The sequence below is a fragment of the Pelodiscus sinensis genome, chromosome 1 (genome assembly GCF_052426305.1).
Source record: "Pelodiscus sinensis isolate ZL-2025 chromosome 1, ASM5242630v1, whole genome shotgun sequence".
Taxonomy (NCBI): domain Eukaryota; kingdom Metazoa; phylum Chordata; order Testudines; family Trionychidae; genus Pelodiscus; species Pelodiscus sinensis.
In genome coordinates, this window is record NC_143052.1 from 197,914,166 (window position 1) to 197,933,996 (window position 19,831).

Below are 19,831 nucleotides of genomic sequence, written 5' to 3' on the forward strand. Positions count from 1 at the left end.
AGACAGTTAACCAGTTAATTTTTCACATCCTTCGTATCTACATCTCATACTGCATCAGCAATGAGTCTAATACCAATGGATGGAGGAGATCTCTGGCTGTTGCATGCACCTCAGGAGTCTTTGGTATAGAAATGGTTGTCACTGAAGGTACTAGTAACGAAAATGGTCTCAATAGTACCACATGACGTGCTGCAATCTATGACTCTACACTATTACAAAGAGATACTGGAAGGTGCCTAGCATTAGCATATAGAGGGAGAAAAGCCTGTTGAGTGTCTTTGGGGTAAGTTTAGAGACGGGAGCAACAGAAGTGATGTTGTGGTTTGCGTCTGCTATAGACCACCAGATCAGGTGGATAAGGTAGATGAGGATTTCTTCAAACTACTAAGAGAAGCTTCCGGATCACAGGCCCTGGTTCTGATGGGGGACTTTAATCACCCTGACATCCTTTGGGAGATCAATACAGCACTACGCAGGGAATCCAGTAAGTTTTTGGAGGATGTTGGGGATAACCTCCTGGTACAAGTGCTGAAGGAACTGACCAGGGGTCATGCACAGCTTGACCTGCTGTTCACAAACAGGGAGAAACTACTAGGGGAAGTAGATGCAGGTGGCAACGTGGGCAGCAGTGATCATGAGATGATAGATTTCAGAATCCTGACAAAAGGAAGAAAGGAGAGCAGCAAAATACACATTCTGGACTTCAGAAAAGCAGACTGACTCCCTCAGGGAACTAATGGGCAGGATCCCTTAGGATGCTAACATGAAGAGGAAAGGCGTCCAGGAGAGCTGGCAGTATTTTAAAGAAGCCTTATTGAAGGCACAGAAACAAACCATCCCGATGTGCAGTAAGAAAAGCAAATATGGTAGGTGACCAGATGGGTTTACCAGGGAAATCCTTAGAGAGCTTAAACACAAAAAGGAAGCTTATAAGAAATAGAAACTTGGACATGACTAGGGAGGAGTATAAATGTATTGCATGAGAATGCAGGGAAGTAATCAGGAAGGCAAAAGCACAACTGGAGTTGCAGCTGGCAAGAGAAGCGAAGGGTAACAAGAAAGGTTTTTACAGGCATGTTAGTAATAAGAGGGTGATCAGAGAAGGTGTGGGGCCCTTACTGGATCAGGGACGCAATCTAGTGATAGATGATGTGGGAAAAAGTGAAGTACCGTAAATTAGTGCATATAACCCGCACACGAGTATTACCCGCACCTATGTATTACCTGCGGTTTTCCCTGATTCAGTAAAAAAAAGTCTTGTATACCCCGTGCACAAGTATAGCCCATGGGAGATGAACCACTGGTAATGTTAATGCAAAGCACCTGTAACCAAGTGTTAATGGGCCGCAGCTGATAATGCCAAGAACTAAATAGGTTACAACCCTTATCGCTGGTATATAACCCTTTTGAACCACATCCCTTTTCCATTCATTTATTCCTTCAGTGGTTTGAACTTGTATTTTAAACATGTCTAAGTGCAAATCCTACACAACCGATTTAAATTGTGTGCAGTGGTATTTGCAAAGGACAATGGAAACAGAGCCGCAGGGAGAAAATAGTCTGAACAACCTAGCCTTGGCTATGGATTTTACGGATGTTTTTAAAGACAGTGACTATGACGAGAGTTTTGATGGTTTTGAGAACTCAGACGCTGAGGAGGAGGATGCTGGCGCTGATTCTAGAGATCAGAATGAATGAGAATGCAAAGACGGCTTTTTCTTAATTGTTTTTATTCTTTTACTAGTTGCACAGTAAACTAATGAATTTTAATGTATTGTAATATAACTGCCTCTATTATTAAATTAAAATGTGCTGCTTTTCTCAAGTAAGAGTCAGTCTTGTCTCCCTTTCAGTAGTAAAAAAAAACCTGTATTACACACGAACAAGTATAGCCCGGGGGGGGGGGGGGGGGGGATGTAAATCTTTGCATAACCTACGGGTTGTATTCACTAAAGTACGGTACTAAATACTTTTTTTTGCCTCTCTCTTCACAGACAAGGTCAGCTCCCAAACTACTGCACTAGGCAACACAATGTAGGAAGGAGGTGGGCAGACCTCTGTGGAGAAAGAGCAAGTTGAGAACTATTTAGAAAAGCCAGACATACACAAATCCATGGGTCCAGATTTAATGCATCCAAGGGTACTGAAGGAGTTGGCAAATGTCATTGTAGAGCCTTTGGCCATTATCTTTGAAAACTCGTGGAGATAGGTCCCAGATTATTGGAAAAAGGCAAATGTTGTGCCCATCTTTAAAAAAGGGAAGACGGACAATCCAAGGAACTACAGACTGGTCAGCCTCACCTCAGTCCCTGGAAAAATCATGGAGGGGATCCTCAAGAAATCCGTTTTGAAACACTTGGAAGAAGGGAAGTGATCAGGAATAGTCAACATGGATTCACCAAAGGTAAGTCATGCCTGACCAATCTGATTAGCTTCTCTGATGAGGTAACTAGCTCTGTGAACATGGGAAAGTCAGTGGATGTAATATAACTTGACTTTAGCAAGGCTTTTGATATGGTCTCCCATAATATTCTTGCCAGCAAGTTAAGAAAGTATGGATGGGATTAATGCACTGTAAGGTGGTTAGAAAGCTGACTAGATTGTTGGGCCCAATGGGTAGTGATCAATGGCTCCATGTCAGGTTGGTGGTCGGTTTCAAGCAGAGTGCCCCAAGGATCGGTTCTAAGGACAGTTTTGTTCAATATCTTTATTAATGACCTGGATGAGGGGATGGATTGAACTCTCAGCAAGTTTGTGGATGACACTTAGCTAGGGGGAGAGGTAGACACACTGGAGGGCAGGGATAGGGTCTAGAGTGACCTAAACAAATTGGAAGATTGGGTCAAAAGAAATCTGATGAGGTTCAACAAGGACAAGTGTAGAGTCCTGCACTTGGGATGGAAGAATCCCAAGCATTGTTACAGGCTGGGGACTGACTGTCTAGGTAGCAGTTCAGCAGAAAAGGACCTGGGATTATAATGGATGAGAAGCTGGATACAAGTCAACAGTGTGCCCTTGTAACTAAGAAAGTGAATGGCATATTAGGGTGCATTAAGAGGACCATTTCCAGCAGATTTAGAGAAGCAATTATTCCCCTTGATTCAGCACTGGTAAGGCCACATCGGGAGTACTGCATCTAGTTCTGGACCTCCCACTCCAGAAAGGATGTGGACGTATTGGACAGGGTCCAGCGGAGGACAACCGAAATGATTAGGGGGCTGGAGCACATGACCTACAAGGAGAGGCTGGGGGATTTGGGCTTATTTAGTTTGCAGAAGAGAAGTGAGGGGGGGATTTGATAGCAGTCTTCAACTTCCTTAAGGGAGGTTCCAAAGAGGATGGAGAGAGACTGTTCTCGTAGTGATGGATGGCAGAACAAGGAACTATGGTCTCAAGTTGCAGTGGGGGGAGGTATAGATTGGATATTAGGGAAAACTATTTCACTAGGAGGGTGGTGAAGTACTGGAATGGGCAGGGCTCGCCAAGCGGCAGCGAGCCCCGCTCACCAGCCACGCAGTTCTGCGCTCTGTGAATGCGCAGATCGCTCTGCGCCAGCTCTTCCGGGGTGTAATCTACTCGCCATGGGCAAGTAGATTACACTATTTGTCGAGCCCTGAGCATGGGTTACCTAGAGAGGTGGTGGAATTTCCATCCCTAGAGGTTTTTAAGTCCCAGCTTGACAAAGCCCTGGCTGGAAAGATTTAATTAGGATTGGTTCCGGTTTGGGTAGGGCGCTGGTCTCAATGACTTCCTAAGTCTCTTCCAGGCCTAGGATTCTATGATTCACCTCAGTACCAGTCTTCATCTGGAGTTAGTCTGTTGGGCACCTAACCCACAAAGAGTAAGAAGGCTTCTTCTGGTCAGAAGTCAAAGTGTTGGACTTTTTTTGCTGTTTGTGCAGTACCAGAGATAGATAATGATATCTTCTCTGTGGCTTTCTCTGCTGTGGGGATGCTGCCAACAAGTAGTATGCTCTGAAATGAAGTCACTTTTGAATCTCCATGTAACAAGAGACTGGCCTACGGGTCAGGGGGGAAGGGTGCTACAAAGATGCTACCTATAAGAATTCTTCTAAATTGAATTTCTCCTAAATCCGCTACTGATAGGACACTTAGGCTTCAAGTACCCTTCACCCAAACACTTTAAACAGTGAGATGAGAATCGGACTGGGGTAGATTTGTTACAGTTCCCAACAGCAGTTGAATCCTGAAGACTTAGATATGCCCCAGTTTCAATTTAAAACCCCAATGGAAAATAAGACAAAAGCCAAAAACTTTTTCTTGATGAGTAGTACTAATGGAAATTATGACTAACTTGTGCTAATTTACAATATAAAAGCCTTGAGTTTCCCTAGAGAGAGAATCGGACAGAGCCTGAGCATGTGTGTGTTCTCTCACACAACTTGACTACTGATCATACATGATGAAATGGAACTGGGGAGGGAGGAGGAAGAGACACCCATAGCTTCCTAACCTTAACTACTGGCATGAGGATGCTTGCACTGACATGCACGTATCTAGAAGGAAATGGGCACTCAAAAAAGGAATGTATATTGTAAATTTGATCCATGCTTAAATGGGAGATTAAGAAGAAATGCAGAAATCGCTCTGCATGAAATTACTGCTTTTGAAGTAAGGTAATACAGCAGATTAAACAAATTTCATCTTACTGAATAATTAAACATAACATTTCTCACATCATTTTTGTCTAATTTAGGATTTTTATTATTGCATTAAAATATTGCAAAAATAGAATAGAATAAATTAGAAACTTACTAGGTGTATAGCTTCTTTTTAAAACTCTAAGATATGATAAACTTTGTGTACAACAAAAAGAAATACAATTCCTCCCCAAATTTCAGATCTTCAAAGACACTGATGAGGCTCTCTTCAGCATTATGTCTTCCATTTACCAAGATGACAGTAATTCTATATTCCATTGGCACATCTATATTTGACACAAACTGTTCACAGTAGTTGGTTTCATGTTCATTTATGCAGCCTGGGTAACCATAGCTACCTACATCAGATAGCAACACCAGCTTCAACAATTCTTTGAGGAAAATCTGTGAAGTACTCATTGTCCATAAGGAACTGCCATTTTAAAAGAGGTTATTTAAAAAAAAAACCCACACACAGTCGCAGCTCTGTATGCATGGCATTTTTCTATATATTGCAATAAAATACATACAACAAAACCTTAAAAATACTTACTTTCAGCCTTGGACAAAGTGCAGGGATTGCTGTCAACCAAAGCTAACTGAAAATGCTGAAAAAGAATGAATATTGTTTAAGACATTCATAATTTAGAGAAATTATTTTTATACAGAAACAACATTTTATATTTGAAAGGAAATATACTATTTCTATTTCACACAAGCAAACTAATTTAAAAAGCAACAACTCATCTATAATCATTCACGCGCCAGTTCATGATACTATATATTTTTGTTAGGGCCACCACAGGACCACCTATAATCTTTTGAAATTGTATCTTTAATAAATATTAAAGAGGAAAGTAAAATATTTTAGAGCATGTTTCATGCACTTAAATTACAATACTTTTAATAATTAACTTTAGAACAGACATTTTACTAAATAATTAGGTTAGTGAGTTTCTAGAAGTATAATTTCATCATAGGGATGTAAGCCACTAGTTGACTATCTGATCAGCAAATGCTTATCAGGTAATTGACTAGTGATTTGACTAGTCGCTTCCCCTCCCCGTGATGCCTCTATCAGAGAGAGGCAGCAAAGAGGGTGAGGGGAGCAGGAGCCAGTGCTAGGGGGAGCTGGCTTAAAAGCCAGTTCCCCCCCAGCACCATCTCTGCAGAGGAGTGGGAGGAAGGGGAGGCAGAGGTATAGTGGGGGACCAGGCATGGGCAGGGAATCAGCTGTCCTGGCTTGTGCCTGGTCCCTGGGCTGAGCTTTACCCTTTTAAATGTATTAAGAGCCTCACAGCTCTTAATACATGTAACAAGCACAACTGGCATCAAGGTGTGGGGGGTGTGTGTGTGTGACGACCAGCACTAGCTAGGAATCAGCTGTCCCAGCATGTGCCTGTTCTTCCCTCCCCCTCCCCCTGCACTTTAGCCTTTTAAATGTATTTAGAGCCAAAAAGGCAGAGAGACACTGAGGTTGCTCCTGGGGCAGGGAGCTAACTCCGCTGCAGCTCTGTATCTCCCCTCTCCCATCTATTAATCAATTAGCTGATTAAACGCAATTTAACACCCCTACTTCATTATTTTAATGGTCAAGATTTGCTCAAGCATTTACAGCAACTTACACTAACTATTTCAGATTCCCATGCAGTTAGACGTGCAAGTCATTAAATGGCATATTTACTACAAAAAATAAAATTGGTTCAGAAATACAAAAATGTAGCATCTCATATGTTTATCAACACATTACATTAAAAACAAATAAGTTTTGTGTAAAAAGCTACAATTTTCATAAGCACTTAAATCAGTTGTCCCAGTATTTATTTTAAAATATTGCTTCCGTAAAACATTTGGAATTGTTGTGTCTGTCTGTACCATTGTATATTGTGAATGAAGATTTCATTTTTATTAACTTTGAATTTATTTCTGAATCATTCCCATTCTCCAAAGGGGACACCAAACAACCACTGTAATAGTTTAGACATGTCCAGTCAATTTACAATAGAAACTCAAAGTTCTGAAACACCACAGTTAGAAACTGGCCATCAAGCACACACTACACTTGTAACAAAGTATGCAGCAGAAACCAAAAGAAAAAAAAAAAAAGCAAGTACAGTACAAGTACAGTGTTGTGTAAAATGCAAAATAAAAAAAATAAAGGGAAAGTTTAAAAAGTTTTTTTAATAAGTTAAGGAAACTGTTCTAGGCTTGTTTCACTTAAATTAAGATGGTTAAAAGCAGCATTTTTCTACTTCTTAGTAATGTTTTAAAGCTGTATTAAGCCAATATTCAGTTATAAACTTTGGAAAGAACAACTATAACAAACAACTTCTATTCCTGGGGTGCTCATAACTCTGAGATTCTGCTGTACAAATTTCACACTAATTCAATGAGCAGCATTAAAATGAAAACTAAAGAGTAACTGAGTGTATTAAAATAGATGAAATATGCATACAAACCTAAATGCTTAATCATTTTAAGAAACTCCATAGAAAACAAGTCTCATACATACAGCATAAAGTCTGCATTAATATTTTTGTACTGCAATATACAAGGCCTACTGAATATTGGTACCTACTGTAAGTACATTTCAACGAAGCAGGTAAAATACTTGATTTGTAATCCAGATTGTAACAGCAGCAACATTTAGGTACTAACTAAATTCAAGCTTAATATAAAATACAAATCATGTAAATGAGGCTACTGAACAGTTATACGTAATCTTGTTCGTATTTAAGGAGAACATTTTATCTGCTGATGTCTAGAGTACCAAGCTGGTAAGTAACAGTAGCTGGTATTAATGAAGCAGGAAAATTTAAAACTGAGTTACAGAGTAAATGATGCACTCACCCTCTTTTCAAAATAGTTGTAAATACACAGGTACCACTCCCACAACATCTCAATACAGTTTGACTCTCAAGAATGATACTATAACAATGGTGCATAATATGCTAGACTTTTATTTAGAAAGATCTATGACCAGCTTGCAATCAACAATTTTAAAAAAAACAAAACAAGCACACTGTTACAATTCAAGATAAATTATAAGACTAACACTGCATCACCCAATTACAAGGATGCTCTCTAAGATGGGGAGCAGACCTCCTCACTGCTTTCTGTCCATTTCCACCATGAATACAATAGTTACCAAAAATAAAGTAGTCTCAAAATTAATTATAAACCCTAGACCATCATATCAGCATCATGAATAGTTTTGAACAATGCGATCACAAAAAAAACCCAAACCCAAAACCCACCGGAAAAAAACAGAAAACCAAAAACCTAGGACCAGAAAAAACACTGGACACACATTACTTCCAAAATGAAATTAAAATGTTAGACCATTGCATATTAGCTTGCTGCTTTTATTTTCTAGGGCTCGGCAGGGATAGATAAGTTAAAATCTCCCTCACTTGCATTGCAATGCAGGTTGTGTGCCCCAGAGACATCCTTTAGTCTGTTACCATAGCAATACTAAGCAGACAACTTAAAAATGACTAAAAGAAATTCATCATAATGTCTACTCTACATTACATTTTTTCTGGTAAAAAAAGATGTACAGACTTGTATATTTAGGCCTGTGCAACGGCCTAAGTTTTACAAAGGACATTATCGTTACCAATTAATGCTAAACATAAAACAGAAAGTTAGAGTTGCTTTCATCTAGTAATGCTATTATACCAAACAAACAGAAATGTTTGACAATTGTTTGGTGGTTCCTTTTCAGAATCATTTTGCTTAGACTCACTGAGAGAATACAGATAACTGTGTAAGTAGAACTGCCCATTTGGACATTTAAATATGCCTGTATTTAATACTACACAGGGAAACAACAGGAATATTCTTACCAATGCTTCTAATTCACTCAACAGGAAAAATCCTAAACACAATACTATAACAATTTCACATTCCACAGCATCATCTCAAATATTGCAAAATGTAATGCACTTCTGCCTGCACCATTTAGCAAACCATACTGTAAAACTATAGATAATCCAGAACATGTACATAGATTTCATAGAAAAACAACAAGGCACTTGTAGAAAACAATTATTGTAAAGCTGCACACACAAAACCAATAATCTTTCAAACATGTAACACAGGAACCACCCTACAACTCTAGCTAGGTTACAATAAACACAGCCTTCTTTCATGTAGTCAATAAAGACAAAAAATAAACCATATATACTAAAACTCAGACACAAACAATCCACAAGTTACTACCATCAACACGAAAAACTACGGAACATCATGTTAATTTCCATCTTCCATTTCTGCAACAAACAGAATCAGCCAGCAAACATCTGCACCTCACACAAATATTGCGGTACTGAAGCTGACTACTGCTGTGTGAAATAGTTGTTATGCAGGAGAGGCCACTGCAGTTCAGAGACAGACATACAATACCTCAAGGCAGACAGCAGGTCTATAGAAATTCAAATCCTGAGTAATGGGATTTACCTAAAAGGCACTGTTCTGAATGTTAAGAAGTGTCTTTTCAAATGCTACAGCTGAAGTAATGAAGTAGCTTGATTTGTAGCAATTTATAATAGTATAATTATCAGAAAACTATTTTGTCTCCTTTAGAATCCTTGTCTTGCCTTGTGTGATTGTAGTAATTTCTGATGTAACCTCTCTGAGAAATAAAAAATACAGTGCTTGCATATGTATTCAGTTACTCAGTGTATTAAATGCAGTCATAAAATGAAAATAATGTATCAGATTTAAATGCAATTTAAACCATTCTATTCACTCTTACTACTAGAAGTGTGTGTATTACAGACACAGAATCATGATTCTGTTAAAATGTATTTATCGACCTGATTTACATACTTTTAAAATAGAAGAGGCCGAATACATAGATTCTTGTGATTTTAATCCAGTAAAATGAAACCAACAAATACAAAAAGTAACATTTTCCAATCTTACTGCAAGGTATTCAATTATATTTGACTAATTTATAAATCAAAACCTTTAGTAATGTTTTAAAATGGTGGTTCTAACTATCTTTTCTCTAGAATAAAGTTTTCCTAATTGGCAGCTATACATTTAGTTAGCACACTAACCAAGACATCATTTGGAATATGACAGTTCTGACATCACCAGGGAAAGCCAGATCCCAGCTCAGTACAATTCTGTCAGAGAGAACTTTTTCTGACTATAGGACCTAGGTATGATGTGTATGTTCCTTAGAGCAGTCTTTGTTCAGATAATTAGGACACTGTAAGGCTTACATAATGAAAATGTTGGCACACAGCCAATGTTCCATTCACCAAGAATATTTGCGGGAGTTCATATAGAACAGAGGTTCCCAAACTTTTTGACACAGGGACCAGTAAATCCATTCACGAGCTTTTGAAAGACCGGTAACATTTATTTGCATATTCATTAAACAAATGATGAATACGCAAATAAATTGTTTCTGGTCCTTCCAAAGCCCCCAGTGCCTGCTTTAGCAAAGCTTTTGATAGGGTCACCCACAATATTTTTGCCTGTAAGTTAAGGGAATATGGATTGAATAAATGGACTGTAAGATGGATAGAAAGCTGGCTAGACCAGGATTTCCCAAACTTTTTACTTTAATTGGAACCTGTTTTTTTTAGTACTGTTTTTTGCAGCCCCAAAATATAAACACACATAAAAAAAAGAATGAAAAATGAATAAATGTTCACTGTTTCAGCCAGCTGCATCCTACACCCAGCCTGGGCCAGGACTTGGGGGACTCAGTGCTGCACAGGCACTCTGGGAGCCTACAACATCCAGCTGCATCCTCCGCCCAGCCTAGGCCAGGCATCGGGGGCCCTGGTGCCACACGGGCACTCCAGGAGGCGGGAGCAGGAGCAGATTGGTGGTAGGGTATCTGGCTAGGGTATAAGGAGGGGACTTGGGTAGGAGTTGGACGTTCCTGGTCTGGCATCCTCTGGACCTGATTGGTCCCAGATGAGGGATTTTTTGGACAGGGGAGGTCATTTCAGGGCTCCTGGTTCCCTCCCTCTCCACTAGGCTTCTTTGCACCTCCCTCCCCTGCAACCCAACTGAGCTGCCCACCCCCGCTGGTTCCCTGCATCTCCCCCAAAACCATTCCCAACAATCCAAGGGGGTACAGCACCAATTCCCTGCAGCCCCTCACAACCCGGCTGAGCTGCCCTTCTGTTCCCTATGCCTTCCCCCAGCCACCTCAGCCCAGTTGAGCCCCGTTAGTCTATAAAGTGCTACCAGACCATTTGTTGTTTTTTTCTGTAACAAACTCGGCTATCCCCTGAAACTCTTAGATGGAGCTAAAGATCTTTGTGTGTGCTTGGAAACAGGGTAGGGACAATGCTATACCTACAAGTTGAGCTAACACTGAGAGGAGACAAGCCAAGAAATGTGAAGTGAGGTATTATATAATGTAATACAAAATTAAGCTCTATAGACCAAAACACAAACACCCACACCCCACCTGAGTGCTACTGCTATTCACTGGCCTGACTGTTTACACACATTTCATTTTACCTCTCCCTATATATATCTATCTATCTATATCTATATCTATATCTATATCTATCTATATATATATATATATAGATAGATATATATATATAAACACCTCTTCCTGCGGGGCTACAGTGTGACATCAAATAACTCTATATTGCCCCGCCCCCTAGTCTCAGTCTCCAGAAGGGGGAGAGGTGGCCATACCTCAGGGTTTTTCTCCCCTCCCCTGCTCCTCAGGGGGAACCTTGGGCTCCCTGCTGGCGCCCTGGCTCCCCTGCAGGAAGATCAGGGGGTGGTAGCAGCACCTCCGACATTCCGGGACCCAGTGGGAAACTGCCAACTCTGACAGCTCAGGCTGCTCCTGCCTGGAGTTCCAGTCTTGAACCCTCCCCCCATTCCCATCCCGCAAGACTAGCGTGCCAGCACTGGCTTCTTGTGGGGGGAAGAAGAATGGAGAAAACCCCCAGGCTCCGCATTGGATTCAGCTTGAAGAGAAGCACACGTTGAGGGGAGTAAGGTCAGGGCTGGCTATGCTTGCGGGATGGGCCCTGAGAAGGGACTAGGGGGCCAAGAGGCCAGCGCTGGCTGTGACCCCCAGCCATGCTCAGCAGCCATCTCTGGCGCAGCCCCTGGCCCACCCCAGCAGCCAGGGGAGCTGAGCTTACCAACCCCCACAGATGGCGGGGTTGGTGAGCGTAGCGAGCAGGTACACTACCCCTAGTTCTCTTAAAATATCAGACTCACAGAATCCCAAACCACCAATTTTTAACAATTTATTCAATGTACAGGACACAGTAACTAGAATCTCTCTCTCTCTCGATATATAACATTTATCTGTGGAACAACAGATTGATGTAATCATGTCAGCATTGACAGGCTGAAGGTGGAGCTGAAGTGGAAGAAGCCCTGCAGACAGCATGATGCACAGCAGCGGGATGTGGAGAGCTCCCTGCTCACAGCTTCTTCGCTCCAACCCATCCATCCAACCCCCTCACTTAGCAGGACCAGCTCAACCCCCCTCTTCAGCAAGGATGGCGGGTGCTGGGGGAAGCAACACTCTGACCCCAGAATGCCTGCAGCAGGCATTCTGGGGGTGGAGTATGGGTGGGGCCACGCTGCTTTCCCACCTCACTCTGCTGATGCTGATGACATCAGTCAGTCATCTGGCAGGAAAAACTTTATATAAAGAGAGATTATTCATTATGTCAATTATCAATAATATTAAGTGTTATATTTTCAGTCACACAAATATGGACATTATTATACGACACTTTCTTGACCACTTGTTCTAAATGTTGATACAGTTTGTCTCTTTGGTTTGTAAAGACTGCCAAGTCCTGCCCCAGGGAGGGAATATTGGCAAGCACAGCGAGCAAGGGAGGTGCAGCTCCCTGGTTTTCTGTATTGTTCTTTAGTTTTCTGTTACACAAAGTATACTGGCTGCTCCCAACTTGTGGTGCGATCAGTTCCAGGAATAGTGTCACAAGTCAGGAGGGTGTCGTAACTCGAGCCCGAAGTTACGACAGGCGTCATACACCCTCGTAAATGTGGGGCCAAGGACGTACGTCGGGGGATTTCAGCCCTTTCTGCACTTACAGAAAAGGTCATAAGTGCGAGAGGTTGTAAATCAGACTGTCATAATGCGGGGGCCTCCTGTATAGCAAACTCACTGAAGAATACTGAATGGCAGAAAAATATCCTTAATGCATGAGATTCATAGATCCACAATAAAAGAAAGCTGTATGAACAAATGCAGCTGTTGATTCAATGACAAAGTTTCCTACCTTATTAAGTTATTATGATTTATCAAAGAATGCATGTATAAATCACATAACTAAAATGTCTCTATCTGTGTAAGAGTTGGAGAGCACTTTAATTTACAAACCTTATTTTCTGTTTACCTGTAATTTTTTTAAAATAATCTTTTGACAGATTTTATCATGTTCTACTTCAGAGACCACAAAATCTGTTTTTTTTAATTTAATGAACTGCTGGAAGATACATTTCTGTATTCATATGTATATGTTTTTCAAACCATTCCCAAAGGAACAGGAATACAGTGAAATATATTGCATTAATTATTTTAAACACTAAGACTTTTCATTAGTAAATATTAATTGAACTTATTTCAATCATTTTTTTGTTCCAATTACAAAACAGAATTAAGAAGAAGGGATGTTAGATAGCGTGTAATTGAATAGTCATGTATGCACATCAAAATTTAGCAGTTATACAACTATTTCTCTATCGGACGTGGCAGCACAGGGTGGCAGCTGGGGGCGAGGCAGCCCCCCTCCACCAGAAACTGCTCTGCAGCAGCAACCTGCCTCTCCCCCTTGCTGCCTCTCCAGCATCCCATGGAGCAGCTTCTGACCATGGCGAGCCTGCCCCTCCACCGGCTCTGACAGCGGAAGCATGTAATCAACAGAATTAATCGGTAAGCTTGCCGAGGGTTAGGGTTAGCCTGCACAGGCTTATCAGTTAATCGTGTAGTCATCTATACATTGTCATCCCCAGGGCTCGCCGAGCCCCGCTCGCCAGCCACACTGTCCGGCATTCTGCACATGCTCAGATCATTCTGCACATGCACAGATCGCCCAAACCCAGCTCTTCCGGGATATAATACATAGATTGTCAAGCCCTGGTCATTGCTATTAAGAACTTAGCATATTTGTAGCTCTTCACAATTAATGCCTTAACCAGATTTGAAAAATAAATGGGGTGAAATAACATTCTGAAGGCTTAAAACCAGACCAACTGTAGGGTAAATTGAGGAAGTCCATGGTATCTTGCTGAGAACTGACAAACTCAAATCTGAAAGTATTAGGCCAGCCCTGGGAAACATACAGTACAACAGTTACTGTGACCCTGGATCCCCTGGCAACCACATTCCAAAGGGCCTCACTTTGATAAGGCCGGTACCAAACAACCAAACAATCGCGTGGGATTGTTTTTCATTGTCTGCTTTGTTCCTAGAAAATAAGCTTGGATCCCAAAGATTGCGCCAAGGCAATACCACCCCCGCAGGAGACGCATTATATTTCCGGCCGACAAAATGACCATCAATATGCCTTTGTTTATGTTGGCTTATTTAGCTTGTTAGGAATAACTACCTGTATTGGTGATACTATGTTTAATTGGCAATGGGCGGAGATACTGTGTAACTGTTGTAGACCATTGGCTTATGTGCATCTCTCACTTCCGCTGCTAGACATATCAAATCACTTCTCCTCTGTCCATCTGCTACCTATATAATCTAATGTATACTTTGGTTAAGTTAGTGCTCACCAGGTTAACCCCTGATGAGTACTCCACCAGCTGTGTGAACTAATAAATCCTCTGCTTGTTTTCACCTGCACCTAGTGGGGCCAAGAAATTATTCCCTACACCAACTTTCTTGAGAAAGGTGAAAAAAAGGCCATCATACATTTCTGATTTGATGATGGCAACAAAAATTCCCCCATTACTCAACTTCCTACCTCTCAGCAGTTCATAAGTTAAACTCAAATAATGACAGCTATTCAAACATCTTAAAATGTGGAGGGAAAAAAGGTTACTACCTTTGGTAACACTTGTTCGAGATGTGTTGCTCATATCCATTCCAGTGAGAGCGAGAGCTGCATGGATGGACATCAGAAGATTTCCCTAGTGGTACCCTTGGGTCAGCTGTGGAACCCCACGGAAAGGGGTTTTCATGATTGCAAATATATACACACCCATATACAGGGCTCGCTGAACCATGGTGAGCCCCACTCGCCAGCCCATTGTCTGCCTCTTCCGGATTACAATCTACTCGCCATGGGCGAGTAGATTGTATTATTTGTTGAGCCCCGCCCATATATATACCCTGCCAATGCGACATCTGCTCAGTACCTTCTTTCCCTAACAGTCCAACGGGGGGGGGGGGGGAGGTACGGTCTGGAATAGGCATAAGCAACGCATCTTGAAAAACAACAGTAACAGAAGGTAAATAACTGCTTTTCCTTCTTCAAGTGATTACTTATGAGTATTCTGATATGTGACTTACCATCTATCAGTTCATGCAGAAGAGGGTTTGGACCTTAGCTACATAGAATTACTAAGAACTATCAACACACGAGGGACTAACCACTTGAAGCAAGAGGCCAGAATTTCCAAAGACCATCAGCGGTGGAAAGAAGGAACTGACCAGGTGTTGGGTCAGCAGGAGGTGCTACTCCTCCCACAGCTGACCTGATGGGTACAGCTAGGGAAAATCTTCCTATGGCTGTGCATGCAGTATGCACATGCACATACATATTGCAATACATGTGAGCAATCATTTGAAGAAGAAAAATAATTACACACATCCCAGTAAGATGGGAAAGTGATGGGTTAGTGATTGCTTCAAAGTAGATACCTTAAACATGCGTATAGATTTTAAATTCTTGTACTGAGTCATTTAAATGGTTTTTTAAAAGACGAGTAGGATTCAAATTTATATTATTTGGCAGTTCCCGCTCTCCACTCCACAGTTTTGTTTCCATCATAATTTTTAGCACTTCCACATAGTTTGTTGCAGCAGGTGTCCTCCTGTTGTTCTATTAATAGAATTTTTACCTACACATATTTGTAGTCCCAGAGGAGGAGGATAGCCAATTAGACTTGTGAATGGAGAAGGATGGAAGTTGTAGAAACATGCGTTACTTGGAACGAAAAGCTGCCATAATACCAGGAGGCCCCTTTCAATAGGGGAGGAGACACAAATGAAGAAGGTGAATATGAATTGTAGTCATCCTTCCACAAACTGATTTTCCAAACTCCATGCAACTGGGCAGGAGTTCTGCTGCACAGTGCTCACTGGGCTCTGTAAGTCTCTTTTGGAGACAGAAAAAGCACCAAATGAGGTTATGTGGTTGACGTGATCTATAAATAGGATATGAAAAATCCACCCACTTATTGTCAGTGGCAAGAAGCAAGGTTTCCACTAGTGGGTAAGTTGGAACAGTTTTGCAAAACCATTAATTTCTGCTGAATACAAGGTTTAAGGAAATATATTTTCTACTCATGTTTGTGACAATAGCATATTGAATGAGAATTCATGCTGTATAGGCTAAGCTTCCTATATCCGGGGCATTCTGGTCCAGGAACTGGACCACGGATGTTGCAGGACCACAGAGCCGCAGCATTGGGGAGTGCAAGCTGGCTGGGAGTACAGGGGCAGAGAGTCCCACCAGTGGACCGGGGAGGCCGGGAACTCTGTCCCCAAGGAGCCCCGGCTGGGCAGAGCAGCAGGAGGATCAGCGAGTCCCATCCCCAGGGAGCCCCAGTGGGGCGTGGCAGCAGGGGGGCCACCAGCAACTGGTAAGCCCTGTCCGGGGGGGAGCAGTAGTGGGGCCACTGGCAAAGCTGTTCTCTGAGGGTCCCCTGGCAGGCAGGGCAGCAGTGGGGCTGGCAAGTACCATCCCTAGGGTGTGGCAGAAGTGGGGCCACAGTGGCTCAAAACCTCCATCCCCAGGGAGCTCCAGCCAGCCTGCTGCACCTGAGCCTAGCAGCAGGCAGCCCAATGACGGTGGGGCTAGAGCAGAATCAGCCTCAGGGAGGTCAGCTGGCTGGGAGGTGATGAAGGGGACCTCCCCTGATGTGGCAAATTCCATCATTTGACACGAATCAGGTCTCAAGGGTGCCGGACCAGAGAGGTTCAACCTGTACCGACTTTTCCACCCTGCAAATGGATAGCTCTACTGCCTGTACAGCAGCTCATAGCTTTCCCGGGGACGGAATGCTGCTCATTGTGAGAGGATTTTTCCAGTCTGATTATGATCAGGTCCAGATACTTTGTGTCAAGTCCTCCTGCATTCAGTGGCACTGCTCCTATGTCACAGTAGCTTCACACAAATTAGGAAATGGATTATTTCACTAATTATAAAACAGAATATTACACTCAATATAGTATTCCTAGAGCTATCTGTTTAGTGGTTGGGAATTGGACCGTTGGGGTGTCTGCTGAAGTGATCAATAATAATGACATTTAAAACAGTCTCAATTTAATGACTAATCATCTACTCTGACCTACTATATAATACAGGCCACTAATGCATTAGTACTACATTGTGAACTGGGAGCTCATACCTCTCAGCTATTTCTGAAGATAACATTGCACCATTTTCACAAAGCTTTATGGAGGAATATTTTCTTTATAGTAATAAAGGCTAGAAACCTTTTTAAGATATAAGCTTAAAGTTTAGGGCAAAATTCTACAAGTATCGGATTCTGTGACAAATTTTTGGGCCACAATATCAGAGTACAAAAGGTTCTAATAACAATTTGCCCATCTGAACTCTAGCAATACTAAGTCAATGTAAAAGTAGGGATTTTTAAAAGCATTCTAAAGAGGGCTGATTTCATGCTGGGTAAAGAGCGGCATTCTAGTAATTATCCATATAATCTAACATCTTAAAATAGTAAACATTTTTATATTTAAATCTGCTTACATAAAATACAGTTGATTTTATATTAATATTCTAAATGTATATACAAATTATGGAAAACATTGACCTTTCTTCGCCTCAAGGCTCCTACTGACCACAATTTATCTCTTGGCATTAAAAGACCAATACTTTATTCTTAGCAATTATCAATTTAAACACAAAGTTTAAATACCATAAAAAACTATAACAAATTTCTTTTTTTGGGGGGGAGCCCTCAAAACAGCAGACAAGATCATAATATGGAGAGCTGCCTCCCCTTCCTGCCACACTGCCAAACAGGAAGACTGAACTGAACAATGAGTTTCTATGTCAGCAGACAGCCACAGGCAGCTGTTCATTCTTAAGACCACCTCTGTTAGTTCTGAATAATCACCTGAAGCTGGTTACCTTTTATTACTCATAATTGTCCTTTAGAATCCTGAATCTTCGTATCAAAGCCCTCAAAATCCAAGTCAAATTAATTCCAATATTCAAGAATGTGGTAACTCATCTACCATCTGTCCCTTTTGAAAGGTAGAATGTTCATTACCCATACAAATTCCTATCCTTACCACTCTGCCTTCTTCACCTTTATTACTTTGTGCTTTCCATCTTGGGATTTTCCCCTGAGTTGTGCCACCTCTAACCACAACTGCATGCAAAACTCCAGATGTTTTGAGTCTGACCAGTTGGACTCACTGCACAAAAGCGTAACTTGTGAATGTATCAGTAACTCTCGGAACATACTATGCAAAAGCGTACTTTAATGTAGCATCAAGACCGATACATGTGTATTATGCAAAGTGCTGAACACACAGGGTGTGTCTAGACTACAGGGTTTTGTCGACAAAAGTCCACTTTTGTCGACAAAACTATACCTACGTCTACACTACCGCTGAGTTCTGTCGACATAACGTTGACAGAACTCAGCAGTTTTGTCAACGGCGGTAAACCTCATTCTACGAGGAATAACGCCTTTTGTCGACAGAGTTCTGTCGACAGAAGGCTTTATTGCATCTACACTGTCCTTTGTGTCTACACTGTCATGTCGACAAAGCGGCTTGCTTTGTTGACAGAATTGGATGTAGTCTAGACGCTCTTTGTCGACAAAAGCCTGTAGTCTAGATGTACCCACAGTGACTAAAAGCATGATTTTCAAAGGTATATAAACACTTAAGAATGCAGGCAAGTACAGATTGGGATTTTTGAAAGCAACTAGACATATCTTCCATGCAGTTTAAAGGAAGAAGTTACTCACCGGGTGCAGCAACGATGGTTCTTCGAGATGTGTCCCCCTGTGGGTGCTCCACTCAGGTCTTGGTGCGTCGTCCTGCTGGGGTTCAGAGAATTGTGCTGAGCAGTGTCCTTGTGCCGCACCTGCACACCTAGCGTCTCACCCCCCTACCGTTTGTGGAGTGCGCATGCAGCACGAGTTCCATATGTTCCTCTTCTACCTGAAGCTCATGAAGACTCCAAGCAGAGGGGAGGATGGGAAAGTAGTGGAGCACCCACAGGGGGACACATCTCGAAGAGCCATCGTTACTGCACCTGGTGACTAACAACTTTTTCAGTGAGTGGTATCCCTGTGGGTGCTCCACTCAGGTGACTCAGTAGCAGTACCTGCCAGATGGTGGTGGGCATTGGAGTCATTTATGTTGAGGAAGGACAGACTGCATCTTCTAGAGATGTGGAGGGTATTGGCCCCTTCTGTAGGACGTAGTGCTGTGCGAAAGCATGGTGTGATGACCATGTGGCTGCCTTACAAGTGTCCACTAATGGTACAAAGGTCAGGAAGGCCATCATAGTGGACATCACATGCATGGAGTGAGCCCTGATAGTCTATGGCGGCTGCTTGCCCCAGAGTTCATATGTATGCAGTCTACAATCCATTTGGATAGACACTGTGTTGAAATCGCTGTTGCTGTGTGTGGTCCAGACTACTCCACAAAAAGTCTGTCCGATTTCTTGGTTGCTCTAGTTCTATCAAGGTAGAACGAAACTGCCGGCCTTGCATTTAGAGTATGTAATATAGCCTCCTTAGAGGATGTATGAGGTTTAGAGAAGTAAGCAGGTAAGTAAATGGGTTTATTTACATGGAAGTTGTATATGACCTTTGTGAGACACTTTGGATGGGGCCTGAGTATCACCTTTTCCCTGGTAAAGATTGGTCTGCCATGAGGGCTGCAATTTCTCCTAACCTTCTTGCTGATATTATTGCCACTATGAAGGCCACCTTCATGGATAAGTATTGTGGTGACATGGTGGC

General features: G+C 41.9%; 1 protein-coding gene across 4 annotated transcripts in view; it reads right to left on the reverse strand.

The window, feature by feature from the left end:
- Window positions 1-19,831, reverse strand: part of KDM6A (lysine demethylase 6A) — a 289,075-nt gene that overhangs the window by 98,128 nt on the left and 171,116 nt on the right. For all 4 annotated transcript variants that reach the window (XM_075912747.2, XM_075912776.2, XM_075912756.2 and 1 more), the window contains exon 7: window positions 5,214-5,268. In XM_075912747.2, coding sequence (XP_075768862.2) covers window positions 5,214-5,268 — 55 coding nt within the window. The remainder of the gene's footprint in view (window positions 1-5,213; window positions 5,269-19,831) is intronic.